Source organism: Lissotriton helveticus, chromosome 3_1 (genome assembly GCF_964261635.1).
Source record: "Lissotriton helveticus chromosome 3_1, aLisHel1.1, whole genome shotgun sequence".
Taxonomy (NCBI): Eukaryota; Metazoa; Chordata; class Amphibia; order Caudata; family Salamandridae; genus Lissotriton; species Lissotriton helveticus.
In genome coordinates, this window is record NC_136061.1 from 1,586,375,294 (window position 1) to 1,586,402,309 (window position 27,016).

The 27,016-nt window shown below is 44.4% G+C and overlaps 1 protein-coding gene across 6 annotated transcripts in view; it reads left to right on the plus strand.

Annotated features, from left to right (window-relative positions):
- USP28 (ubiquitin specific peptidase 28) overlaps positions 1-27,016 on the plus strand; it is a 505,647-nt gene that overhangs the window by 450,121 nt on the left and 28,510 nt on the right. For all 6 annotated transcript variants that reach the window (XM_078682349.1, XM_078682350.1, XM_078682344.1 and 3 more), the window contains 3 exons: positions 10,230-10,308; positions 11,383-11,462; positions 22,635-22,758. In XM_078682349.1, coding sequence (XP_078538475.1) covers positions 10,230-10,308; positions 11,383-11,462; positions 22,635-22,758 — 283 coding nt within the window. The remainder of the gene's footprint in view (positions 1-10,229; positions 10,309-11,382; positions 11,463-22,634; positions 22,759-27,016) is intronic.

A 27,016-nucleotide genomic window follows, 5' to 3' on the forward strand; every position in this document is an offset into this window, starting at 1 on the left:
CGGACAAGGGCATAAAATAGAAATATCGATTTAGGTTCCTAGATAAAAACACAATACATTATCCTTGTGTTAAAGACGTCCATAGCGAACCATTGTTGCATCTATATGTAGTTACCAGGGTTCCTAGTGGGCAAACAGAATTTACCTTGTCGATTTGTACCAATATTTTTCCCAGGGTTATGGTATTGTTAGAAGTTGAAGAAGGCATGTAAATTGACATGCAAAGGTGTCATCACTGCTGTATAAATAGGTGAAGGGTCAGTCTTTCAGGTTGCTGTACGTACACATGGTCTCTAGCTCTTCGTCCCACTGTTGGCTTTAGACTATTTCAGTAGCAGTCAGAATAAACATGCAACCACTCCTAAAATGCTTTTGAGTTTGGTGGGACAGGGAATAAGAAAATATCAAGGTTGGTACATAGGAGTCATGTCCGCTTATTTCGCTCTAGTGCTTGTTGCACTATTGTCAGGTACATTTCTGCTCACTTTAGTAGTGCCTGCACCCTACCCATATTCCCATTTGCTGGTGCTGCACCTTTTCTGGATGCAAGCAGTGGTGCTCCCTTGGCAACTCCTGTTGGAATTGGGAAGCTTAGAACATCTAATTTTAAATACACTGGGGTTTGATAATATTAGGGGTCATGGGGGAGGAATCAAAAATATTAAACCTTACAAGAGAAAAATGCCCTCAATTGCCATAAATGAAGCTTAAATATAATGCACAGTAATTAAAATTGGTGTGCATGCTAAGAGAATGGAGCATTTCTAGGAGAATTCTCATGCTCCATTCAGAACATTGCAGTAACTGAAAAGGAGAGGACTGCTTAAATAACGAATGGCAGCCCCTGTCAAATCTTTCATTTAGCGCTTCACCCATGGACACTAAAAAACTCTTTTTTCACCCCTCTTCCTTCCCATCATTCTTCCTTTTTCCCCAAAGTGAGTGCAACTCATAAACTTTCAGTGAAACTAGCCATTTGGATCAATTTATTTCAATAGGTTCTGATTCTCTTTTCAGTGCCACGTGATCTAAATAATTACATTGGCTAATGTGTTTATTATTTTTAGGACCATGCTAGGTATGTACTTTGATTTTGTTGTTTAATCTGGGGATTAACTCAACAACTTATATACAATATTGATTATTCCATTTTGTATTGTCTGTAGTGTCCACACTTTAATAGGGTAACGCCCTGAGGATGGCCTCTCTAAAAATGACTATTTTGTATGAAGGAGGTTGAAACGTATCATGGCATGTATAGGGGAATGTATGATCAGTGCAGGGCATTCCTCTATAGTCTTTAGAGTGAAGACACATCACTTACAGGAACTCTCTCTGGGACTATTGGTATGCAAACAGCCCCCTCAGGGACCTAATTTGTTGAGGATAAGTACTGTAACAATCTTTAACTAATGGAAACAGTGATCTCATGTTCCACCCCTTTGATTTTATGTGATGTATTAATTTTGTCTTATTTCTGAATGTCAAATATTTATGTACATCTATGTAAAGATTATGTTGCGTACTTACAGCTAATCAATCTTTGACATAATATAAAGCATTTCAAGAATACACACTGATTCTAACCCTTGTGCATTGCATTAATTAGCGCTTAATTTATGGCATTTGGGCGACGTTTCGCTTGGTTTTAGAACATCTGATTTGTCTTCCGATTTTTGTCTGTTTCAATGAATATCTTAATGACATTAAAAAAATAGATATGAAGCAGGCTATACAGTAGGGGCCTAAACACTGAAACTTAACCCTTAAAGGTTAATTTTATATCTTGGTTTCTTAACCTGCACCTGAGATTTCGGTTTGTGTTTCATGACCTCCTCATACCAATTTAGAAAAGGCAACCACTGTTTTGGACTACGTTTATTCTTGGGTTCTTTAGGTCTTTTGTTCAGGTTATTCAGGCATTAAATATCAAAGTTGCCTTCTTCAAGAAAGAACATTTATCTGCATGACATGAGCTGGAGTCCTTTCTGGTGGGATCTTACTGAAATAATATTCTTCTTCTCTGATTTTCCTTACTACGCCCTTGTTCACAACCAGGATAACATTGATAAGGTCTTCACCACAGCTTATCCCTGTAGAAGAGGTGGGAAAGGAGGGTAAAAATGCTAGGAAGGTTCTTAATGCTCTTTCCTCCTTATATTTAGTAGGGAGGTCAGAGAGTGCAAACACAATCTGATAGACATCTAGCCGCAGATTCCTTAACTTAGAATATCCCCAGGCGTGAGACGGTATCCGGAATTTTTTTGCGGCAGCACCTCTGCTCACCGGGGGACGGTGCCACTCGACCCCACCCTGACGTCGTCCTCGTACGTGACGTCAGCGAGGTCATATAAGTCCCTCCCAGCGCACTGACGCCAGTTTCCTTCTTTTCCGCGTGCAATGCGGATCCGGAGTGAGCTCCTCTGGCCTACTTTCAGGCCTCCTTTTCAACGCTTCACGTCAGGAACAGTGTGCGATGCCTCTGGGCTTCAAATCTTGTAATTCTTGTTCGCAGCAGATGTCCACCACGAACCCGCATCTTATTTGTATGTGGTGTATGGGCAAGCACCATGACTCCACGAACTGTGAAGCCTGCCAACGTCTGAAACCAAAGTCACGGCGGGAGCGCCATATGAAGCTTCTCTCGGCGTGACTGTCCCAGTTGAAGTCGCCTCGCCCCCCGGCCTCGACATCTACTGCAGGTCCCTCTACTGTTCGGTTCCGCCGTTGATCGCCCTCTGGAGTACAGGGCCATCGTCCTCCACTTGGTAAGTCAAGGCGCTTGTCGCCTAGATCATCAACCTCACCTTCTTCTCTTGTCAGTGGCTCTGGTTCCCGGAACTTTCCGGATGCGCTACGGACGATCGTCCCCCCTCCAAATGGAGGCCTATGCTACAGCCTTGCAGGCCTCTCTTGAGTCCTCTCCCGTTCCTGGGGCGTCCTCGGAACCTCCACCTCTTGTGCTGTCTCTGACGGACTCGCCGGCGGGTTCGCCCCCGGCGCCTATTGAGCCATGCCTCCCAGTAACGTCGGAGATATGGTATTGTTAGAGCGCGGCCCGACTGGGACCCCCTCTACGCTCAATGGGGTCATTAGGGCGCGGACCTCCTGGGTCCCCCTCTTCGTCCCACGGCACCTCTGCCGCGCTGCATAGCCCTGCGGGGCTCCCTGTGGCGCCACAGGTGGTTGCCCGTGCTCATAGCCCTGACTTGAGCACTCCCCAACCTTCTGGGCAGGCGGCCGCCTGTCTGGAGCTGGGGTCGGCGCAGTCCCGGCACTGGAGGCTCCACCTCAGCTCCTTTCTCCGGAATTGTAGCACGCTTCGGATGAGGCGCTGTCGGTAGCGGAGCAGGGCCGAAAGATTGCCTCGCCGGCCCCGGCGACCTCTTCTTCTTCAGAGGGGGAACTTATTATAGTTTTGGTGCCAACTCGAAGCCGGAGGCCGCAGAGTCGGCGTCTGACAAAGCACAATCGGTGCCGACACGTGTCGTTTCGATACCGTGTCGACGCCAGGTTCTGGATTCTTCTATACAGGACTCTGGAGAGGGTTTGGCGCAGCTTTTCCGCCCGGCCTCACCAGAGCTAGTGCTACCAGTGCCCCCCTTGGAATTTGTGGAGCTCCCAGATCCGGCAGGCTGTTTGCCTCCCAGGAGCCTCGTCAGGATCCTCATTCTTCCATGGGGTTCCCTTCTGTGGGGCATTGGGTGCACCCTCAGTGTCTTGGGAGGGTCATCCTACAACCCTCCCCCGCTGACGAGCTGTTTTCCCCTCCGCGGAGGGCTACAGAGGCTGGTGCGGCTTTTTTGAGAGTGGTCTCTTCGGCCACCCACATTTTTAATATGCAAACCCCCTCTACCCCCTTGTCTGTGGACCCTTTGCTGGAGGTCCTCCACTGTGGGTCTGGCAATGTGGAGCCGCTTTTACCTTTTGAGGCATCCCTCTATGATGCCTTCTTGGGTACCTGGGTCTGACCTGCTTCAGGGGATCCAGTGGCACGTTCAGTTCTGCACCGTCACCGCCCAGCTCCACATGATCCAGTCTGTCTGTTTGTGCACCCTGATGCGCAAGGGTTTGTGCTGCAGACTGCCTTTCCTTCCCTGCCCCCTCTAATGCTTCCTCCCTCTCGGGAGTCCAGGTGGCTTGAATCCTGGGGTAGGAACGTCTTTGCATCCACTAGTGCAGCCCTTTGGTCTTTAAATACTGTGTGTGTTTTGGCTCGGGCAACTTCTGCCCTGTGGGACTCTGCAGAGTCTTTGCTTACTGCCACCTCCTAAGGTTCTCGCTCTGATCTTCATTCCATTCGGAATGGCTGTGACATGGCCGACTTTACAATCCGTTCAGTCTAAGATACTGCAGATTCTTTGGGCCAAGCCATGGCGAGTTCTATTGCCTTAAGGCGCCACGCTTGGTTGAGAGACAGTGTCTTCCCTGAAAATATCTGGGAACGTCTGGTTGATTTACCCTTTGATGTGGTTTTGCTCTTTGATGCTCACGCCGAGTCTGCATTTCACCGGCTGCTGGCGGGTCCATGTCCTCCCACTTAGGTCCCTTGAGGCCTGTCTTCTGTGGTACTTTTCATTTTCGCATCCGTTAGATGCGTTCTGTGTTTAACATAGGCAGTGAGCCTTACATGTGCTCTGTGTTTCACATGAGCAGTGAGCATTACGTTCTCCTTTTATGTGGTCATAGGTGTTTACCCTTTTATTGGCATCTCTTGGATGCATTTTGAATTCAGTTGCCTGTTGGCCTTTGGGGCCTTGTTTCACAGGTTGCTGTGTCCTCTGCTTATGGCTTTCGGCCGGTAGTTCAGCTCGGTAACGTCATTACGGGCCGGAGTTCTGTTCATGGGTTCGGTTCGTTCCTGCATTCTTTTTGACCTGGCTTTTGCCCTAAGAGGCGTCCCCCCGTTGTCCAGGCTATACATACTCCATGTGGGGTACTTGTACGCTATTATATAGCCTTGCTTCACTCACCTGGGCCTGGTGATATTGTGGGCTCCAGGCACCAATTGAATGTCCATTGTACTGTGTTCTATGTTTTTCCTGAATGCCATCTGCTCTTTGTAAACAGCTCCTAACTGCTCTTCAGTGTGCTGGGTATGGTCTGGCATATACATTATGTCTACATGCCAGTTGCCTTGGTTTCCTCTTCCAACCTTGCCACTTCTTGTCATGGTTGCGCAGTTTGGACCAATATCTCCATGTGTGGGGGAGCCCTTTTTTAGGTGATTGCAAGTTCCCATAGGGTCCTCCTTGCTTCCACTTCCTGGGGTGATTTTCCAATTGTCGTATGCTCCTTTTTTGGTGTTCGACCCTATCCGTGTCTTTTGAAGTGTTGGTCTTGGATTTAAGGATCCTTCCGCCATTAGTTCACTTGGCGTTTTTTGGCCTCTCCCTTCGCCTGTGAGACAGTTCTTCTGATGGCAGTGGTCTTTCATTACTGTCGACAAGTCTATATGGAGGTTGTTCCTCCTTCTGGCTTCGTGCTGCCTGGTCAGGCGCCCTTCTGTTCCTGTGTAAGCCACTTAAGGTCTCTATTGCCGTTTGCCGGCGGCATATTCTGCCTGCTTCAGCAGGTTAGGGGTTGATGCTTTTGCCCCTCTTACCCTTTAGGGTTGGGTGTGCGCTTGGCATGCTTCTTGTTCTGCTGGCTATCTCCTATGCATTGTTCAGGTTCTGGCTTGCCTTTTGGATCTTGCCACCAGCACTTTCTGGCCCCCTTTTTATAACTGGTCCGTTAGGCGCTGGTTGCATCTCTTCAAGTTCGTTCCAAGCTTGGGTTAATGCACTTTCGTGCGCCATTTAGCGGTGAGGATCTCTCTCTCTATATATATCTTCTTCTGGGGATCATATCGTTCTACCTGTCATTTTATACGGGTACAGTATGGCGCCATTCTGGCATGTTGTCGGATATCTTATCCTGCGATTTCTTCTCTTTGAGCTGCAAGGGTTGCTGTCAGACTATTCTGCCGCAGTTATTTCCCCTTTCTCCGTCACCTTGTTGACAGATGCATGCCTGGCGCTTTCTGCTGTTCTAGCGCAGACCCGCCCCACTTTTGGGGTATGGCTATGGTATCTATTCTAAGTTAAGGACTCTGCGGCTAGATGTCTCTATCAGATGTACGAGTTACTTACCTTCGGTAACGATGTATCTGGTAGAGACGTTGTCTACCCGCAGATTCCACCCAGCATCCCCGTTCTGAGAGGACCTTTATGGTGGTGTTCTCCACTGGCAACTTCAGTTGCCATTGGGGTTTATCTTCAGGGGGTTCGGGGTGTTGCAATCCCCTGGTTGCTTTCATATACACTTAACCTCTCCTGAGAGACTTCTTTTCTGTTATATCGTACTTTTGATTCACGGGAATGTTAGTTTTCCTCTCCTGTTCCCTTCCCTTCAGCCTGCTCTACTGCCTCGGGGTCCTGGTCTCCTCGTGGTCATCCTCTTTGAGGGTCAGTTGTGCTCTGTTTCCTACCTATGTTTTTATGTTATGTTATAAAAAGTTTTATAGCGCGCTTGATTACTCAGGAGTATCCTGGCGCTGTAAAGTATGGAGGGGCAGAGAGCAAAAAATGTAGGCAGAGGATGTAAGGGGGAATCAGATTATTATATTAAAAAGATGGGTTTTAAGGTTTTTTTTAAAAGGGCAATATCCTGCATAGCACGAAGGTGAAGGGGAAGTGCGTTCCAAGCTCTGGCCACTGTTACAGAAATAGACTGGCCCCCCAGCCGAGCACGCTGGAATCGGGGAAGGACCATCCGACACTGGTTAGCCGATCTAAGGCAGCGTTTGGGGGACATACATTGAGAACCGTTTTCTCAGATACAATGGCCCTTGCTCGTGTGTCGCTCTGAAAGAGAGAACCAGGGATTTAAATAAAAAACGCTGTGCCACCGGCAGCCAATGTAGACTACGCAGATGATGGCGGACGCTAGACCTCCTGGGGATGTTAAAAAGGAGTCTAGCTACCGCGTTCTGAATAACCTGAAGGCTTTTAATCAGGTAGGTTGGAATACCACTAAACAGAGCATTAGCATAGTCTAACAGAGATAAAATAAGGGCACGTGACACCGTCTCTTTAGTTTCCCTCGGAAGTAAAGGGAAAAATCTGCGCAATTCTTTCAAAGTGCCAAAACAGACACCTGTTAATTTTTTTATATGGTCTTCAAATTTGAGATTTTCACTAAATCAAACAGGAAACACGCAGGTCTTCTCTTTCTTTCCTACAGGGGACTGTTCTTTCTGTGTTCTATTCTTACTGGACGGCACAATTCCACATGGCACTATGAGTCTATTTCTGTCTGTTGTATGTTCTTCCCTTGTCTTTCTCACAACCTCCACTTATATGTGTAGGCGGTGTCTATTCTGTGTTTTTGATGGTGTGTCACACCATCCCCCTTCTTTATTCACAGAATTTTCATTCCTCGCACACTGTTCCCATACTTTCACGTTTTTTTAGTTGGTGGCTCTGCGTTGTGCCGCAGAAAAGTTTCTCAGAAGAAAACGGACGTCAGCGCGCCGGGAGGGACTTATATGACCTCCCTGACGTCCCGTACGAGGACAACGTCAGGGCGGGGTCGTGTGACGCCGTCCCCCGGCGCAGAGGTGCAGCTGCAAAAAAATTCCTGATCCAGTCTCACGCCTGGGGATATTCTAAGTTAAGGAATCTGCGGCTAGACAATGTCTCTACCAGATACATCGTTACCGAAGGTAAGTAACTCGTATATTGTCAACTGCCTCCCTTGCAATTGAAGCACTTCTGGTCGTAGCCGGTGAGGCTTGCAGAGGAGCCAGAATGGCTAAAACGGTGCGCCTCTTTCAAGACATTCACCCATAGTCATAGTAGGGATCTATGTAACCCTTGTTTCCCACTCCTGAGCACCGTGCTGTTATAAACTTCACTCATGCTTTTAAATCCTTGTTCTCTAGATCCCACCCATACATCCACAGCAGGTTTCAGCCTGACAAAAATACCCAGACGACAAATCTTAAATAACGAAAAATCATACAGTGTGGACAATAAACACAGTCAGACTCATTTCAAATTTGAGTCACACTGGCCTGATCAACAACTAACGAAAATATAGACAGGTTTTTTTGGCTGAGCAAGTGACTTTATTATGTGACGCCTTGATAGACAAAATATAAAGTGCCTCAAAGCCGAGAATGGCACTTGCTGTGGGCAATGTTAGCCTTATCAAGAAAGCATGTCTGAGGCTGTTTACTCTTTAACTAATAATGAGAAATTAGTTTGATGATTTCACGTAAGCATGCAAAGAAGAAAATAATGGATTGGATGAGTTTATCACATATGGATGTACATAGCTTGAGAGCTCTGCCCATACTAACTTGTGATTAGCATGGGCAAAGAAAAAGTGCTACGGAATAACTTTTAGCTTTCCATTTTAAGAAAGATTCTTCAATTCTTACAAGAACATCATTGACACAGACTAGTGACAGACCTGGCCTGTTTATGACTTGCCTTGATTATTGCAATTTTATCTCCACTCCGTCCCAAAAACCTCATCAACAGGCTTCAAGGCATGCAAAATGATGGTCCACGCTGAGCTTAAATTTGCAATGCATAGTAACACGAAAATTGCTTTCAAAGTCTAAATGTCCCCAATTGGATCTGCAATTTATTTCAAACTCCTGTGCATCACATAAAAGCCAAACCCAACAGTGAGTCAAGGTACTTGAAGAGGCTGGCCCCAACTGTGTATCTGCTGGTGATGCTTATTGACCAACTGCACATGATCTGTCAACAGAAATAGTGGCTTCAAAGGTGTAAGGGCAGGCCCCTCCTTCACACTGCCAAACCTTATGCTCTGGAACACTCTTAAAACAACCGTTAATGCTGTTCCAAATAACCTCAGATTCAGAAAACCATTAAAAAGGTAACTATCTAGTCAAACCTTTTAATAGAATGAATGTGGCAATACAAGTTGATTCCAGAGACTGAACCCTTCGCAGTTATAACACAAAGACCAAAATAGCCTCTCCCTTGTCCCTCTTTTTCCATTGCAAAACCCTTTGTTTTCTATACCTACTCTGCCTTTCCTACCTAGCATAAGCTAAATATTAAGGATCCTTACTACATAATTGTGTATAGAGAAACCGTAATCTAATATAGCTGAAAAAAGATTCAAACAGCTATCCTTGCCTGACTCTGAACTGCATCTGAACGTTGGTGGAAGGAACAGAATCCATGAGAATAAGGACCAAAGACCTGTCATGCACACTGGATGCATACTGCCACAGAATGCATCGGCAGCCATAAGCATTCCATTGCTACAGCTCCTCTCCTCCTCACAACTGCCTTTGTTTCAACTTTCAAATAATTTCCCTAGAGAATAGACAGGGATGCTTTTCAGCATCCATTTGTGTTGACGGTAATAAACGTTCATTCCTTCACAAAGGAAAAAGCAGTATTGTCTGAAAAAAATCCCAATTATTTAAGGCATGTTCCATGGCATATTTTCCCTTCTACATGCATGTTATGAGTGATTGATTCCAGAGTGCATGCAGCTGAGAGTGCAGAGTGCATGCAGCTGAGAGTGCAGAGTCATTGCTGATAAACGGAGCCAGGTGGGTGTGAGGTTGTGCATTAGGAGGAGGGGAATGTGGATCAAAACACAACACAAGAAAAACCAAGAAATGGCTAGTGCATGGCGTATTTTCATGATAACCAGTTGGTCTCAGGATTTCAAGAAAAGTAAAAAGGTATGTTTTTTGATTAATACAATTGATATTACATCTAGATCTTATGTACTTTTATATAAATGGCAGATGTTGGTGATAAAGCATAAGGAATATTTTCATTTGTTTGTTTCTAACTTGATTCAGTTAGAAAATACATTTGATATTTGAAACTGTTGCATATTTGAGTATTTAGATGGACTACCTAGGAAGAAACCACTTAACTGGTGAACCCTTTGCCTTTGTTATGTCTAAAAACTATTGTAAGGTCTGACCCTGGTAGACTCGAATAAAGACTGCATTGTAAAGTGCATATTCTTAACTCTAAGTTTCATTTCTCTTCTGAAGGCGCGTCACAGATAGAAAAAAACGATACCATGAAATAGTTGTTTATACTGTGTCTCCGGCCTTGTCGAGTGTTGAACATTCTGTTTAATGGTGGTGTTGGACAATAATTGTTTTGTGCCATGTCCAGAATATGTAATGTAATAACGAGATCCTTGCTTACATTACACATTGCGTTATTGAACAGATCAATCAGTATCATGAGGGTTGCACGAGCAAAGTTGCGAGAGATTGGGCCAGAAGATATGAACATGGAAGAATATAAGGTGAGCCTCCTACCATTTCTTCCCTTAGGAATTCTTAGTCTATAAAGTTAACGCTCTGTAATGTAGACTGTAAAAAAATAAGGAGAATGTTAAGTTAGCCATAATATTGGCAATTGTGTTATGCTGCTATTAGCTTCCAATGTAGCACATACTGTACTGAATCATTCTTTGGAAGAATGTTCATTTCATTGTGTTGTGATCGGTCTCTGCATGTTGTGGATAAAATATCTTCATACAGACTGTTTTTTCTCTCGTTTCTATTTGAGATATTTAAATTTGATTTGTAAGTGTATTTTTAAAGTGCACTGTCACCCATGGGGGTATAGTGGTGCTGTGCAGGTGTGTGTGACTAGACTGCCTAGGGCAGGGAGGATTGGACAAAGATGCCCGTATTCAGCTTCTTGCAGAATTCACAAAGAGAATAGAATGTTTTGATGTGTAGTGGTATAGAAAAAATATCAAACAAAAAGGTATACATCGTTGGCTGCATAAATGTCGGGAGTTTGCGTAACATGGCTCAAAATCTTTCCTATCGAAGATATATTGACTCATTGACCCATGAGTTATTCTCGAAACCGGTATGTGCATTAGAATGCAACTTTTTTTAATGCATAGAAGGTACTCTAACTCCTTTATTGTATGCCCCATGTGTTTTGGCATTCTGAGCACTAAATATAAACAAATTCATTTGAGGAGTTGGAGAACATTGGATTCAACTGTTTCAAGACTTGAGTTTGGTTCATGCTTTCTATTTAACACAATCTTCGAGATTTATTACTGATAAATACTGCAAATAAATTGACAATCCTATTAATTAACATTGGACATTATCAAACTGAAAGGTTATTTTAAAAAACTGTTCTTACACATCCAAGCAGACAGATGTAAAATATATTGGAAACTGGGGACTTGTAGATTAAAATGTCTGACATTTAATTTTCTTTTTTTTTCTTCGTTATAGTACAGTTTAATTTTTCTGTGAGAGAACCAGTACAACGTTTTAAAATACGTTTGCCTAATTACCAAGCTTACCAAACACAGTTCATCTCAGTTCTTTTCTCTCCATCTATGCAGAAGTGGCATGAAGACTACAGCCTGTTTCAGAAAGTGTCAGTTTATCTTCTCACTGGCCTAGAACTCTACCAGAATGGAAAGTATGTGAACCCAAAGCTTCTTTTAAATTAAAAAATAATAATAAATATTTATATTTATGTTTTTTCAGAAAAGGCTGATTGCATATTGAGCACTACTGCTGATGGGCCGTTAAAATTGCTTTAGCTACTTTAGCAAGCACGTTCCTTTAATTAGTGTAATGCTATTGGAAAAGTCTTTCAGACTTTTGGTGAAATAATGTTCTCTTGTTTCCTAAAGTGTTCAGGTGTGTTTCTGTTTGTTCCTGCCAGGTTATGTCATGCTGAGTCTACCTTCAAATATTCCATTCATTTTCTCAACAATTAAGACTGTCTTTGTTGTTTGTCTTTTTCCTTTAACATTTGTTGACACCCTCTCAAGAGACCCCATATATCCGAATGTCCTACTCACTTAACCTAATGTAATCCCTTCTCTCTTTTCGTAACCTCTGCCAGTATCTCTCTTACAACTGTTTCATCTATCTATTCTAGAGTGCTTCTATTTTTATTCTGTAACAAGTTTATTAAACATGTCCATTTAAATATTGTGCCTACACATAAGACAAGACAAACGGTTTAAGCTATCATTTAAAACACATCTTGGACACACATTTGCAAACAATTCTGTATTAAAAGCTACTACAAATCTTACCAGTGAAAATAACAAAGTAAAAGTGCCATGTATGTGACAAATTCCCAAATTGCATGCAACTGGATGAAGAAGAGGTTTTATTTTTTGGAGTTTGTTTGACTTGCACACTCCACCATTAATCATCTACCCATTTTCTGTAACTGGCAGACTCATTTGTGTATTCAGTGAAAAGTTGTTAGATATGGGTCAGAGTGCAACTCCCCCCCCCCCCCCCCCCACACAAGATTTTTTTTAACTTAAGTCGATTACTTTCTCCTTTTCAGGTGCCTTAGATCACACACAGTTCTTAAATCTTGGTGTTCCACCTTTTAAATTAATAGAATTAATAACTGGTGTTTGGAGTAGGACAAAGTGGTTCTTATCCCATATGTCCAAACTAAATTTATAGTTTCCCCCATAAGCTTCATCAAACAGATGTGCCAAATCTTAGTTCGTATTTAAGATTTGGAGTTATTAAAAAATAAGCTGTATAATGTTAAAGCAAATTATGCGTCCTTTACTTTTCATAGAGGAAAAGTTCATTTCTAAGAGCTCCAAGCATATGTGTAACAGGTATTGGTAAAGTACTGCCTAGACATTTTCCCTGTAAAGGGAACAATTCAGAGTTAACTGTTTAGCGTCCAACTTGGGGTAGTTATGCAATTTCAGTGGTAACTATTGTATTCGCGTAAAACGTTTCCTAATGGGGTAACTAAGATCCCATGAAAATTATTGAGGAGAAGCTACCCTGCCATAACAAGTCCAAGCTGTCTAAACAATGTTTCCCAATTACGGTTTCATGTTAGTGAGCAATAAAAACTAAGCCCACGCAATGATAGTTTACCACTATCCATAGATGGTCTTTCCCTGACTGCCATTTTGAGGTCAGCATTTTCCATCCAAATACCACTACCTGCATTTTACTCATGTTTACATACATTTAATTTATATTTACACTTAGAGTACTTTTGTCATAGTAAACTACAATACGGCCTGATGAGCATTGAAATGCTATTGGTAGGTGGTTTAGGATTACAAAATCATCTGCACAGATGACATGAGCAGTTGAAACATTTTGTGAAAAATTCCTTGTGGATGATAGGTATTTATGGAAGTCCTGTAAATACAAGGAGATTAACAGGAGTGTTAACATGCACCGCATTTCAGTCCATTTTTAATTTATAGCTCCTTTGAAAATGAACAATTGATCCCTTAGTTATTTATTTATTTATTGATATTTGTAAAGCGCAGCATATACCCGAAGGTGTCTTGGCGCTAATTAATTTGCAAGCTGCAGGTGGTACTAAGCTTATATGCTCTAACCCCGTGCTCCATACCATAAAACTTATTTATTGAACAGCCATGTTTTCAATTTTTTGCGAAATTGGAGCAATATGGGACATGATCTTATGTCCTGAGGCAGGGTGTTCCAGAGTTTGGAAGCTGCTACCACAAAACGCCGATCTCCCCAGGCGACTGTCCTGGTGCGAGGCACCGTTAGTTGGTTACTATTGGAGGATCGAAGATGACGTGTTGGTTGGTAAAGACATAGGTGGTCTATTAAGAAATGCGGACCCGGTCTATTTAGTGCCTTATAGACTATGCACTGTGATTTGAATCTGGCTCTGTTCTGAATCGTCAGCCAGTGTAGTTTTGTTATTGCGTCTGATAGAGGTGCAAACTTCGGAATTCCGAGGAGCAGGCGGGCTGCCGCGTTTTGTATAGTCTGCAATTTTTTATGACTCTAACTTGGGAGTTAAGGAAGAGCCCATTACAATAGTCCAGTGATGTCAGGACCAGAGAACTCACCAATGTTTTAATAGCAGTTGTTGGGAGGTAAGGGCTTATTTTCCGAATCATGCGCAGTTTGTAGTGGGCTGTAGAAGCAACTTTATTGGCATGATCCATGAAATTTAGACGGTCGTCGAAAACAACTCCCAGGTTTCTTACCTTAGTCACCGGTTTAGGAGGGGCACCGAACGTTTGGGGCCACCAACAGGAGGGCCAATCCGGTGAAAGTTGTCCAAAAATCATAACCTCAGTTTTTTCTGAGTTGAGTTTTAGGCAATTTACGGCCATCCACTCACCTATCTCTATCAGTCCTTTTTGGAAACGTTGGGCGACCTCACCTCCGTCACCCCTTATGGCCATGACCAGTTGTGTATCATCCGCGTAGGAGGTTAGGCTCATCCCATGTGCCTTGATGACATTGGCCAGGTCCGACACATAGATATTGAACAGTGTCGGACTCAGGGATGAGCCTTGAGGTACCCCACACGGCTGTGTCAACTTGGCAGATTGGTAGGGGCCAAGAGTGACAGCCTGCGTTCTCTCAGTAAGAAAGGATGCGATGAGATCTCTTGCCGTGGAGGAGATGCCCATCTTGCCGACACGGTCGACCAGGACACTATGGTCGACCGTGTCGAAGGCCGCCGAGAGGTCCAGCAATACCAAAACTGCTGTCCCGCCCTGATCTCTTATTAATCTGACATCATCTGATGCTTTGATGAGGGCGGTTTCGGTCCCGTGATACTTCCGAAAACCGTACTGAGTGTCATCTAGCAATTTGTGCGTCTCTATATACTCGGATATTTGTATGTTCATGGCTTTTTCCACCACTTTGGCCATGAACGGTAGACTGGCAATTGGCCGGTAATTTTTTAACTCGGACTTATCGGCGCCAGGTTTCTTTAGCAGTGGTTTAAGCAGTGTAGTTTTTAAATTATGGGGATATGTCCCTGAGAGCAGGATGGAATTGCATACTTGCGTCAAAACTGGTATAATCGAATCCATCACTGGTAAAAGAGCCGACAGTGGACAAGGATCCAGCATGGATCCAGATTTAACTGTCGAAACGATGTTTAATATCTGGTCTTCGGTTAGTGGAGTGAAGCCAGTGAAAGATGGTGCTAAGAGGGCTTTTGGAACCTCTGGAATGATGGTGGTGGCCTTGGTGTGGGTAATTTTAGCAGTGAAGGCTTGATAAATATCATCAACTTTAGAAAAGAAAAAGTTGGCCAGAGCGTCGCACATGTCTTGGGAAGGGGGTGGAGTCAGGTCAGGAGTATTGCCCGAGAGCGATTTAGTAATATCGTATAGTTTTTTTACTGGAGTTTTTTGCCTGCTCAATTTGCGTCAAATAGAAAGATTTTTTTGCCTTTATAATCATGGCTTTGTATACTGCCAAGGCGTCTTTATATCGAGTCTTGCTCTCTGGGCTGTAAGTCTTTCTCCATTGTCTTTCCCAATGTCTGTTCTGTTGTTTTTGTAATTTTTGTTCCTCCGTATACCACGGTGCAGTTGGGATAGGTCTGTTCTTAGATATTTTCTTAATGGGAGCCAAAAGATTCATGGCAGTCCCAACCAATCATGGAATAGTTGTGTGGCCCTATTTGAGTTAGACGTGATTAACGGGCGAGTGTTATCCAGCTTGTTTTTTAGATCTGATTGGTTGATATTATGCCACGCTTTAAAAGAAACTGACTGGAGGGGGATGGTAGCTTTTGCTGGGATTCTATCTATAGCCAAGGTACAGAAAACAGCATAGTGATCTGTCCATGGCATAGGTAAAATATCCAATACCTGGAGCCCCTGGACACTGGAAAATATGCCATCTAAAATGTGTCCCGCTTGATGAGTGGGTGATGTGACCAACTGTTGAAGCCCCAGGGTTTCCATCTCAGAAATAAAGGCCTGTGTCTCTTTATGGTTATTATCCTCTAAATGAAAATTCATGTCACCTAACACTGAGATAGAATCCTCTAAGGCCAAAGATTCTAAAAGTGTACTAAAACTGGTTAAGAAGCCAGTCTTGGCTCCTGGGGGCCGATATAGAAGGAGCCCTTTGAAATTGAAATGCGGGCTGAGTTTAATCACAAACATCATAGCCTCGCACGAGATGTCCGGTGTTTGAGTAACTGTAACCTCAAGATTTTCTCTGGCTATAATGGCGATCCCGCCACCTTTCTTTCTGGGTCTATCTTGTCTGTAGGCTTTGTAACCCCTAGGTGTAGCAATGACAACGTCCGGGTCGGACGATTCGTCTGTCCATGTCTCTGTGATAAAGAGTATATCTAGCTGGAAATCTATTATTAAGTCGGCGATTTCCTGGCTATGTTTACATAGGGATCGTGCGTTGATAAGGACCATGGCAACATTCTTGGCTTTAGAATGTCGTTTTGTGAGGTTCCTCTCGCCATTATTTGATGTCGTGAACTGGCAGTGAGGACAACACCTTTCAACTTTATTTACAGTGTTACAAACATCAAGTATGGAACAAGCCTGGTTCACCGGCGGTCTAAGATTGCGCAGAGCAGCATCTGAGTAGACCCTGAGGGAATCTTTCAGATTTGGGCCAGGGGTCGTGGCCCTCGGCGCGGAGGGGCGCAGACGGGCTTGCCTTTGGCGCGCCTTCGGCGCGCCGCCGGCGCGCCCGCTGCGCGGACGGGATGATCCCATAGCTTTATTCGTGGTTGGGCAGAGGAGGGTGGGAGGGTTCTAGCAACTGCAGCGCTGACCTTCCCTCTCCAAGATGGCGACTACGGAGGGTCAGGTGAGGTCAGGGCGCCTGAATGCAGCGCGCTGTGCCGGGCAACTAAGCGAAGATCTCTAGGCGAAGCAATCTCACCCACGAGGTAACATAAGTTAAAACGGCCTATTAAAATATTATACCATTTTTAAAAATGCGTCGTTCATAAATCAACGACGTGCAGTAGCTTGAGAAATGTGGCAGGTAAAGAAAGATTCCCCCGGCTTTCCGCCTCAGGGGATAGAACAAAAGCAAATTACTTGCGCAGACTTCCGCCCTGCCTTAAGTATCCTGGGAGGGCGGGAGGGTTCTAGCAACTGCAGCGCTGACCTTCCCTCTCCAAGATGGCGACTACGGAGGGTCAGGTGAGGTCAGGGCGCCTGAATGCAGCGCGCTGTGCCGGGCAACTAAGCGAAGACCTCTAGGCGAAGCAATCTCACCCACGAGGTAACATAAGTTAAAACGGCCTATTAAAATATTATACAATTTTTAAAAATGCGTCGTTCATACATCAACGACGTGCAGTAGCTTGAGAAATGTGGCAGGTAAAGAAAGATTCCCCCGGCTTTCCGCCTCAGGGGATAGAACAAAAGCAAAAAAAAAAAAATTATAATAAAAAAGAAATAAGGCATGATGCTGGTAGGTAGTATCAGAAGTAATGCGTTCGGCCTGGCACTATTACACAAAAATACTTACCATTTGCAGAGAGCAACAGGTCAGAGGTATAATTACACTGCATGATATTCTTAGAGACATGCAAATCCTCAGTAAATCTTCTGGGCAATTTTATGTGTTTTTGTATATATTTTTGTCAGCGTACGAAACCTTCTCCCAGATTAACCACATAAATACTTTCTCCTTCTTCCATTGAGGCTTCTGATATTTGCCAAAAGGGCAGTTTGAAAAAGCCATGATTCGATTCAATGCATTTTAGCACAAATGCAAGAGTTATGTTACAAAACCACTCTGCTTTAGATAACATCCGTTCAGCAGCATTAAGAGTAACCTTCAGGAGAATGTTGGTATGCAGTGCATTGATATCAAGTGCTACCAGTATATCTTGAGTGGGATCGGATACTACTTCTTTGAGGAAATTAAGGATATTAGTACTGCCCCGTATGTAGGATTTTGACTCTGAATTGATTCAAGCAAAAATAAAGCCGGCATGGCTCTAGGCATTCGATGCCGGCGGCTCCAGCCTCAGCGCTGCAGGGCCCACAGTGATCCAGGCCTGGATCCGGATTGGTGCCGGTCGACCTCATGACACCTTCCCCGGGCCCAATTTATCTGACGATGCCTCCACCACCTCAGACGCCGGTTATATCCACGGCCGGCATCGACCCCGGCCTCCCCCTCGACTTGGACACAGAGCCGGACCGGTTTCAACGGACGCCGTTTCTATTGTCCGGACTGGTACTGTTGTACCACTGTTCTACCCTGGCATTCCTCATCTTCCTGAGTGGCAGCAAGAGGAGGGTGAGGAGTACTGGGAGGGGTCTGTTGACTCTCTGCCAGACCAGCTTGAAGAGCTGGACTAGATGGAGAAGTTGGGGGAGGCCAGTGGTCTGGATATCTCCCCAGACCTGGGTATGCTTTTTGCGCCTACAGTAGCCACAGAGGAGGGAGCCTCCTACGCTGTGGTGCTGCGTAGGGCGGCTGAGGCCTTGGGCCTTGAGCTTCCTACGGTGGCATTCAGGACTAACATCCTGACTGATGTGCTTCAGCCGGAAACGGCCTCTTCAGAACCTCTGCTGCTGTTTAGTGAGGCCCTCACAGACATTCTTGTGGGCACTTGTCCAAGCTCAGCACAGGGGCTCCATGGATAAGGCGGTTGCCCGTCATCACCGCCCGGCTCTGGACAACCCAATTTTTCTCTCCCAACACCCTACCCCCGAGAGCTTGGTGGTCCAAGTCTCAGTGTCCAAAGGCGCGTTCCCTACTGCTCCCCCAGATAGTGAATCCAAGAAGGTGGAACATCTTGGCAATCCAAGAAGCTGGAACATCTTGGGAAGATGATATTTTCATCTGTCAGCTTAGTACTGTGGTCAATGAACACCGCATGTCCCTGGGTCCGTTACACCCACTCTGTGTGGAACAGGGTTGCGCAAGTGCTACCACAGTGACCGAATGAGGCCCAGGCCGTACTCTCCCGTGCGATTGCAGAGGGTAGAGACGCAGCAGATGGTCTAATCAGGACAACACCATTGAAACGTGTCTAGGCCTTGATACACAATCCGTGTTGGTGGCTGGTACCATAGATATTCAACGATTGTCAAGATATCGGGTTCTAGTCCTAACGTTTAATATAAACATATGATTTTCTTGATGACAAAGTGCATTGTCTTGTTCTACTCATCTTTTTTATGTTATTTGCTTGATTTGTTGATTTTGTACTTGGTGGCAAGTTTTCTTGCTACATGCTGCTAAAACATTGGTGCTTTACTATAGGCCCATGAAATATATGTGATCTGATTCCTTGTGATTACTGCTTTTAACCTTACTATATGTTTTTATTGAGTTTAATGAAAAGATGTGTATATTTTCTACTTCTGACGTATTTCTGATTTTCTGGCTTTGAGTTGACAACTAGACTCCTTTGTGTATGTTAGATTCTGTATTGAGTAGTTTGGTGAATGATTGTGATTGGTGTTCATTATTAGGCAGACCAAAGGATGACTTGTCTTTTACCTGTAAATAGAACCCTATTCCTTTGGTTGATAAAGGGTCCCTCTCTTTGCTTTCTAAAACCATTTTAAAGACTTTGTTTCTGACTTGTGCACCATCCACTAGCTGACCACAGCTTATGGGAGTACTGCTTTACAGTCTATGCAGAGCATGTGCATCTACAGCCACACATGCTACCAACGGAATGTGTTACACTGTAAGCTTCTGTCCATAGCGTGTAGTGCTGTAGATTCACATGTGCCTGTCCATCTGCCTCCCCCTGGAACCAGTGACTGCTTCAGATATTGTTCCACACTCTTGACTTATAATTCCTTGTACACTAGACAATGCCTTGTCACCATACTGATTTTACTTGCTGCTCCATCTGTAAACTCATGCACTGTGGAAAAAGCAATCTGACAATGGAGCTGATGCCCATGCACTTTGCTAGCTAAGGTGGAAGTCACACCATACTTCGTGACTCAAAAGACTTCTTCAAAGGAAAACAAGTTTCAAAAATCCAAGGCTGACACTAGACTGCAGGAGTATGCACAACATGTGACTCTACAGCACTACATCTACAAACAGATGTTTGCAGAGTATGTAACATTCTTTCTAGTGGATTCTGCAACTCCAACTTCCTCACCACCTCTCCCACCTCCATTCTAGAGATAGGCACACTGGACATACCAAATTGCTAATTTGCTTTGCTTTGAAGTGCGAGGATATGCAGGCAGAAGAAACTGATGTTAACGCACATTGGGTAGCAGTTCATCCCTTACTGAGTGAGGTTGGTGCAGAGCCACAAAGCGCTACCTACAGGCATACAGGAGTACTGCTATTGAGTTCTACAGTAATGCCTGGGGACCGTTCACAAGGTTAGTAGTTTGCCGTTAAAGGGTCCATCAGAAAGAGCATTACTGAAGGTTCGACAGCGCACTTGGGTGGCCCGTATATGCGTTCACTTCTAGGCCAGAACGGTTCTGAAATGGAGCCACCTACTGTTTCTCAGGGGCTATCCTGAGAAATCTTCATAGCTCAATTCTGGAGGCTGGGGATATGCTTAAGGGGAGGTGTCGGCATTTAGATAAATCATCCACTAGAAAGAGAGTTACCGAAGGTAAGTAACTTGTTTAAGTCCTAGTAGTTTTAAGTTCTGATGAACCTGAAATATTATATGAATGTAGTGACTTTTCCAAAAGAAACTCCTTAAAATAGTTATTATTGTGTGCCGGCACACTCTGTATAAAGTTTTCCATATAATTGCCTGATGCAGTTCCTTTAGAGCATGTTTTAGATAGGATATGGACTCCGGTGAATGCAATATTTGCCAGTGTAAGCTGGCAAAATACTGATCAGTGGTGAGATTGGAACAGCGGTAGGAATAAGCAAGAGGGAAAATTCAGATTATAAAAGTAAAGTCCGTCATGTATATTTATATGTCAATAGTCTCCACCCCCTGCCTCCTAACTGTGAATTATACCAATAGTGAGAACTCTGGGATACTGCCAAATTGTTATACCATTATCCCGCATAGAACTCTTGTGAGGTATTCACAGCCCACTTCTTAGGCATCTCCTTAACTTTGGCGTTTCTTTGTTTAGGCAGCTTGTGAGATTTACTGACTTGGAATCATGTGTGTGTACTATTCCCTCCTTAGCTTTGATTTCTTCAGTATTTTGGTAGTGTTTAAAATTGAAATAAATATCCCAACTTTCTCTGGTATAACTGGATACACTTTACTGAATTATTTGAAGAAGTCCTGGCTATCCTAATTTATATACTCTTTGATGGTGCGAGACTCCTCAGCGAGAGGGCTGACCCCTCTTTGAAGGACGTCAAGGAACAGCCACGCTACAGCCTGCTTTGTGAGACTATCCTTCCCATAAACAAGTCCATTAGCAGTGCCTTTTTCAGGAGTCTCCCTATGTCTCGCCAGTGGCAGCCACCCCATAGCAATCATTCTGCTTTTGTATGGGAGAGGTAGATCTACTGAACGTCAATAGCTGCAGCTCCAGTTCCAACTTCAAGGGATTCTGCAAGCTCAATACCACTTTGATTTACCCTACCTCCCCCCCCCTTATGTTGGGGGACTCACCAATTTTCTGAGCTGATGGGAATCTAATCGGCCACTATGAATGGCTGTGTGCTTAGATTGTCTGCAAGGGTTTTGCTATCCTATTTTTTGACCATTCATCCAGACAGCCATCCCTCACAAAGTGCTGCTGTGCTGCACGAAAGAGCAATAGAAGCGGTGCCCATTGAGGAGAGTCATAGGGTTTTTATTTTCTTTACTTCTTGTTCCCCAAGGACACCCGCCATCAGCCCCATTTTGAACTTGAGATCTTTGAACGTATTTGTTCTTGTGGATAAATTCAAACTGCAGTCCAAGTCAGGTTGTCAATCAATCTGAATTTTCAGGGTTAGATTGTGTCCCTGGATCTCCAAGATGCCAATTTCTATCTGCCAATGTTCTCAGCTCTTACACTAGACATTTGACAGTACTCTTTGGACTGCTTCATGGGTCTTCTCCAAGGGAGTGGTTGACCTCAGCTACTTAGAAGTCCATTTATTTTTCTCCTGGATGATTGGCTGCTGAAAGAGGGTTCCCCCTCTCTTGTATTGGTCCATCCGGCCTCGTTTCATCGGCTGAGGTTCTTCGTCAGCCAGCATAATTCCCTCCTCTTCCCAACTTGGCTGGCCTTTATTAGACTAATCCTAGACACCAAGCCCATGAGTGCTTTTCCTCTGTCTTGGATGATACCGAACATTCAAGATGAGACCCATGGTTTAGGACTGCCACTCCTGTTCCTGTTCTCTATGGCAGATGAGGTCTCTCCTACAAAATCTCTGTGATGTTGTCATTCGAAAAATGTCTTTACTGGTGGAGAGATCCTCCACTGAGGCCTTGCTGACCACAGTTGCTTTATGAATGACGCAATCCTCTCAAAGGGTTGTCCCTTCTGTCATCCGGAGTCAAAGGCTACAGTTGTAATGGGTACCTGTTTGTTGGGTTTGGCCGCTCACATGGGTGAGATGATGGTGCATGTTTTTGTTAGCTGAAATGATTAAGAAAGTATAGATTTCTATTACGCTCTATTCCGTAATCATTGCTAAAAGAATTTTAGGTTTGCAGTTTTTATTAGCGCGCCTCTATGTAAAACTACATGCCTTGGCTGTAAATGTTGAGGAGTTATTTTATGTATTTATGTGAAATGCGGTATAGTATGTTTTATGAATTGTATGTATTGAACATGGCATGATATTTATGAAATTGTTGACATATAATCTATGTTTACTACTACTTAGAATGAAATATGTAACACCTAAGATAGTAATGGACTTAAGACAGAGTATCCACTGCTTTTTTCAGATGCCAGGAGGCTCTCACATACTTAGTTTATGCTTACCAGAGTAACAGCACCCTGCTTCAGCAGGGACAAACCCGAGGTGTGGAGCAGTCGCTCATTGCATTGTACAGAAGAAAGTGTCTTTTGGTAAGTGCTTGCTTCACTTCAAGCTCTCTATGCCTGTCAATGCAAGAACTACACTTGCTTATACATAAGGTACGTGAAAAGAATGGATAGGATTTTTAGCAGACCTGATTTTATTTTTCTGACAGAAAATTGCATTATTTTTTAGCTCTGAAATGGCTTTTGAGTTCTACCTCTCTCTGCTTCATACAAGCTCTTCATGCTGCATTGTGTAATTGACTTTTAACACCCTATAAGGTGTGTCAAGGAGTCTTATGAAAGATGCTAGCTCAACATGTGCATGTTATTTCAGTGACATTCGCAGCATACCCTGCTATAGGACACCATAATACATTTTGTGTAGTGGTGGGTACATCTGCTCATTGTCCTGATGGTCATAGATCCCCATACTGGGTGATGAAGCATGTTACCGTGGCATGATGAATTGCATTCCTCTTTGAAGTTAATGCCTGCCCTCTCCCTCTAGAAAGCCCACAGACAAACTTCTTAGAGGTGTATTAAACTGACATTTCAAGATTGTGTACAGGGCATCCACCTCTTTGCTGGTTTTCTGGAAAAGTGTGTAGACTTGTATTCAGTCCAGAAACTGCACTGACCATTTTTCCTTCCACTATTCCACTAAATATTTGTTGTACCTGAATCTTTAGCTGTCACACAAGATGTTTTTATGAGCTTGGATTTTCTAATCGGAATTACTTGACTTGAGCAATATTTTTTTTCCTTTGAGCCAGTGCTTTAGAGCAAGATGCCGTTTTCCTAATTTTTATGTTATTATTTGTATATTTTTCTATGGACCGCGTTACTATATTCCTCAAGTCATTGATACTATGATTGAAGGTAACAGTGTATTTTTGATTTTGTGTTAACAATGATAGAACTGAAGCTACTAATAAACTAAAAATAAAATAGAGATTAGTTCTTACATATAAAACAAGTCCACTACACTTGCACAGGATATCGTTTACAATGAAGGGCTTGGAGCCCTCACATGGCTTACTATTCGTTGGCTTCTTTGTCGCTCTTCTGTGCTGCCTCCTAATTGGCCTGCACATGCTTTGCATTACTTCGTTTTCATTCTGTGGAGTATGGACCAAGCACAGATTGATTCAACTTATTTAGTCTCCGTCCGCTGATCAGGCTGTGACTGGGTACTATTTCTTTCACTGCCATCACCTAGCTCCAGTTCCTTTATCCCCAGCCAGTACGATATATATGTTACTCTTTTGCCCACTTGCACCTCCTGGTCTAAAACACATTTATTTGTAAACAAACCAGCTCTCGCAGAAGCGTTATACATTCTAACAAGCTCCTGCATCGGATCAAAGGCATCAGATGTTTGCGTAGCTCATAACTTGAGATAATGGATAACATATTGTATTATAATTATATTTATGTAGCACTTACTTGCCCTCACCAAGCTTTGAAGTGGCTACTTTCCGTACCAAATAATGGTACCCTACACAGTGCCACTCCACTCAGTGCCACACAGTGCCACTCATGCCTTTTGCTGCCATGCCACTCGCTGCTATGCTACTCCACTCGTCAATGCCATGCCCCTTCACTCTACTCTGCCCCTTCACTCTACTCTGCCCCTTCACTCTACTCTGCCCCTCCACTCTACTTTGCCACTCCATGCCACTCTGCCCTATGCAAACCCCACTGTATGCTATTTTATGCCATTCCACTCTGTCACTTTACTTCATGCCACTCTACTTTGCCATTCTAGCCACTTTACTTTGCCATTCTGCACCTCTGTACTTTGCCATTCTGTGCCACTCTACTTCTTCATTCTATGCCACTACACTCTACGCCATTATACATCACTCCACTCTTCACTAATCCACTCCACGCCCCTCTACTCATGCCCCTCTACCCATGCCACTCGGCTCCCTGCCATTGTACGCCACTCTACTCTACACCACGCTACTCTACGCCACTCTACACCACGCTACTCTATGCCACTATTCACCGTGCCACTCCACCCTACGCCATGTCATGCCACTCTATGCCATGTCATGCCACTCTATGCCATGTCATGCCACTCTATGCCATGTCATGCCACTCTATGCCATGTCATGCCACTCTGCCATGTCATGCCACTCTATGCCACGTCATGCCACTCTATGCCACGTCATGCCACTGTATGCCACGTCATGCCACTCTATGCCACTTCATGCCACTCTATGCCACGTCATGCCATGTCATGCCACTCTACGCCACTCCATGCCACTCTATGCCACTCTGTGCCATAGCACTCTACTCCACTATAATCTACGCCATGCCACTCTATGCCATACCTCTCCTCCTTACCCCTCTCAACTTGATGCCACTCCACTTTGTCACCTTATGCCACTCTTTTCAACTCTACGCCACTCCATGCCACGTCATGCCACTCTACTCCATAGCACTCTACTCCACTATAATCTACGCCATGCCACTCTATGCCATACCTCTCCTCCTTACCCCTCTCAACTTCATGCCACTCCACTTTGTCACCTTATGCCACTCTTTTCAACTCTACGCCACTCCATGCCACGTCATGCCACTCTACTCCATAGCACTCTACTCCACTATAATCTACGCCATGCCACTCTATGCCATACCTCTCCTCCTTACCCCTCTCAACTTGATGCCACTCCACTTTGTCACCTTATGCCACTCTTTTCAACTCTACGCCACTCCATGCCACGTCATGCCACTCTACTCCATAGCACTCTACTCCACTATAATCTACGCCATGCCACTCTATGCCATACCTCTCCTCCTTACCCCTCTCAACTTCATGCCACTCCACTTTGTCACCTTATGCCACTCTTTTCAACTCTACGCCACTCCATGCCACGTCATGCCACTCTACTCCATAGCACTCTACTCCACTATAATCTACGCCATGCCACTCTATGCCATACCTCTCCTCCTTACCCCTCTCAACTTGATGCCACTCCACTTTGTCACCTTATGCCACTCTTTTCAACTCTACGCCACTCCACTCTATGTCTAGCAACTCCATGCTCTAGGCCACTGTACACCGCTCTGTGCCACTCAATGCCACTCCACTGTATGCCACTCAGCTCTGTGGCTCTCTGTGCCATTTTTACTCCACTCTGCCCCACCCCACTTTACTCCTTTTTCTTCCACTCTACTCCATTATACACTGCTTCAAGCCACTATATTCTTCGCCACCCCACTTCACTCTACGCCACTCCATTTTATGCTACTCTATTCCATTCTACTCATCTTTGCTCCACTCTACCCTGTGCCACTCTACCCTGTGCCACTCTGTGCTACTCCACTCTACTCTATGCCATTCTAACATTTAGCCATATTGAGCAGCGGCCTCACTGCTGTACAACATGGCTAAAAGACATTGGCAAAGCAATAGCTCTATCATAGGTTAGACATATTGGATTTGCCAATGGTTGTTAATCTTGCTGATCGATTCCATCAGTGCAGGATTTGTTTCTGGTGAATAGTTTCCTGTATGAGAAAAATGATTTGTTTTGTGTAACATTGTAGGAGAGTAGGGTCTGCTATCCTATGGTCACCCCAAATTTTTGCTTTTTGCTTCACTGGTTTTCGACTTACTGAGGCTGTGGGCCTGCTAATCAGACCCCCAGCCTGCTGTTCTCTCGCTAAATTAGTAATACATGTGCTATAGGTACATACCACAATTAGAAATGGACTCCTTGTCAGCCCCTGTACCATGCACTATAGGTGCTCAGGGCATAGGTGCCACCAAGGCCTACCAGGGGCTGCAGCATATCTTTTGCCACCCCTGGCTGGTTCTTAAATTGACACAACTGGCTGATCACTCAGCTGGGGCAAGATGGTGTAATCACCTCTTGCTTAGATGTAGTATACCTATATCTAAACCTATATCTGGACACATATAAACCTGTGAGCCACTCCTATGGAAGGCCTTATCAATCCTGGAGGCAGAGTGCGTGGTTTAATGTGAGATGGAGCTCTAGCATGAGCTGAGCCTGTCTGCAGCTGTCGGTAACAACTCCCTAAGCTGTTCCAGGATAATGCCATACCATATACTATTAAGTGCATTATAATCCTCGCGGTTATATAGCAACTTTGGTTTGGCTTTATGTAAATGTACATGTATTTATATAGCGCAAATCACCGACACGGTATCTAAGCGCTTGCTTAGGGAACCCGTCCTGGTATTCCCCAGTGAGATACCCCGGCAGGGCATCCACAAGGTGAAAGCCAGGCATCCCGCCGCGAGGGGCCGTAGTGGAGATTAAGCAAG